A 1,938-nucleotide genomic window follows, 5' to 3' on the forward strand; every position below is an offset into this window, starting at 1 on the left:
TATAAAGGCCATCTCAATATTGCGCAGTATCTAGTTAATGAATGTCACGTTGATCCAGACATAGCAGATAGCTCTGGTAACACGGGATTGCTTTACTCAGCACTGGGTGGTCACGTTGACCTCGTGATTATGTTTTTAAAGAAGAAGTGTAACGTGTCTCAGGTGAATAGAGAAGGATCCAGTTTATCATTATTAGGATGTAAGAGTGGAGAGGTAGCATTAGTTGATCAGCTTAAGCAGTTTGGTATTTTCTCAGAAGATGAGATAGATTTTAACGGATGTGGAATAGTACATTATTGTGCTATGAGTGATAGTGTAGAGCTTCTAGAGTATCTTTATAATAATTATAAAAGTGAATTATTTCAAAAAAGAAATCGTTTTGGTGCAAAACCACTTCATACAGCATGCCAGTATGCTTCATCAAGTTTCATTATGAAAATGGTTAATATTTTTGGATATAAAGTATTACTAGAAGCTGATTATAGTGGTCACTCTTCTCTTCATTACTTATGCAGTGGATTGGTTGATAAATACTGCATTACAGAAGTGTATAATAAGCTCACAGCACCATGTGATATACCTTTACTTCAACAATTCAATTATCTCAATGTCAAAGTAGGCTGGTTTATATTTCTATCACTAAACATAAATGTTACTAAACAGCATAAAAGAGTGAGCCTTTTGTCTACACTCCTCAAGAAGACAAGCGTTATTAATAATTTCAATATAAATTCTATTACTGCTACTGGTCAATCGTTAGTTCATTTAGCATGTACTAGTGGTAGTATATTATTAGTGAAGGTATTAGAGGAGTATGGTATTAATACAAGTTCATTAGATTATGAGGGTCGGTCTGCAGTACATTATGCTGCTTTATCAGGTTCACCTACTCTACTCAGTTATACTGTATCTGAGTATAGCTTAAATGCCAGTCAACCAGACTACAAAGGTATAGTACCATTAACATTAGCTTGTATGTCAGGTAGTATCAATGCAGTAGAATATATTATGAATACTACTGACATTGATATTAATATAACCTGTAATGAGGGTAGAACACCTCTTCATTGTTCATGTAATCATGGTAATGTTGATCTCAGTCAATATCTCATTGAAGTACAAGACAGTGACATTAACATAACAGATAATGATAAATGGAATGCATTGACTCATAGCGTTAGCAGTGGAGACATAAAGTTAGTCCAATACCTCATTAATAATCATCAATTGCCTCTCACATCATTTGCATTACTTCAAGCAGTACTTAGTACTAAACTATCATTAATTAAATTATTAGTTAATGAATATAAACTAGATCCTCAAGTTAAAAGTGGTGAAGGTTTACTAGCAGTTCATTGTGCAGCTCAAGTTGGTGCTATTGATGTCTTAGAGTATTTAGTAAAAGATTGTGGATGTAATTTGGATAGAGTAGATTTAGGTGAAGCAAAAAATATGAATGTGCTTCATTATTCTACAATGAATGGTCATTTTACATTTATTAAATATATTATTAATAATTATCCACAATATACTAGTCTATTACATGCTACTGATAATAATGATACTCTTCCAATTCATTGTGCCTGTTCTAGTGGTGTAATACAACTAGTGACATTTCTAATTGATGTAATGAAATGTGATGTCACTACTGAAGATAAGACTGGCTACACTTGTGTCACTGAAGCATGTTCCTCTGGTAATCTTGATCTCTTAAAATTATTAATAAAACAATACAACCTTTATCCTAGAATAGTGAGCAGCAGAGGATCATCACCAGAAGTGGCAGTAGGGGTTGGACATGTTCACATATTAGAATGGCTCAGAGAAGAGTATCATATCAATGTAGTCTCATTTAAGAATGGTGTATTACCTTTTCTTGCTACACATTTCAACAATTTGTACTGTTTGAAGCATTTATTAAACAATTATTCATTTGAT

General features: G+C 33.0%; 1 protein-coding gene across 1 annotated transcript in view; it reads left to right on the top strand.

Moving 5' to 3' along the window:
• Positions 1–129: 129 nt before the first annotated feature.
• The window catches only part of LOC105314997 (serine/threonine-protein phosphatase 6 regulatory ankyrin repeat subunit C-like), a 3,348-nt gene continuing 1,539 nt past the window's right edge, over positions 130–1,938 (top strand). The window contains exons 1-2 of the mRNA XM_020004654.1: positions 130–801; positions 847–1,898. Of these exons, the coding sequence (XP_019860213.1) occupies positions 130–801; positions 847–1,898 (1,724 nt within the window). The remainder of the gene's footprint in view (positions 802–846; positions 1,899–1,938) is intronic.

Source organism: Amphimedon queenslandica, unplaced genomic scaffold (assembly GCF_000090795.2).
Source record: "Amphimedon queenslandica unplaced genomic scaffold, v1.1 AMPQUscaffold_12060, whole genome shotgun sequence".
Lineage (NCBI taxonomy): Eukaryota > Metazoa > Porifera > Demospongiae > Haplosclerida > Niphatidae > Amphimedon > Amphimedon queenslandica.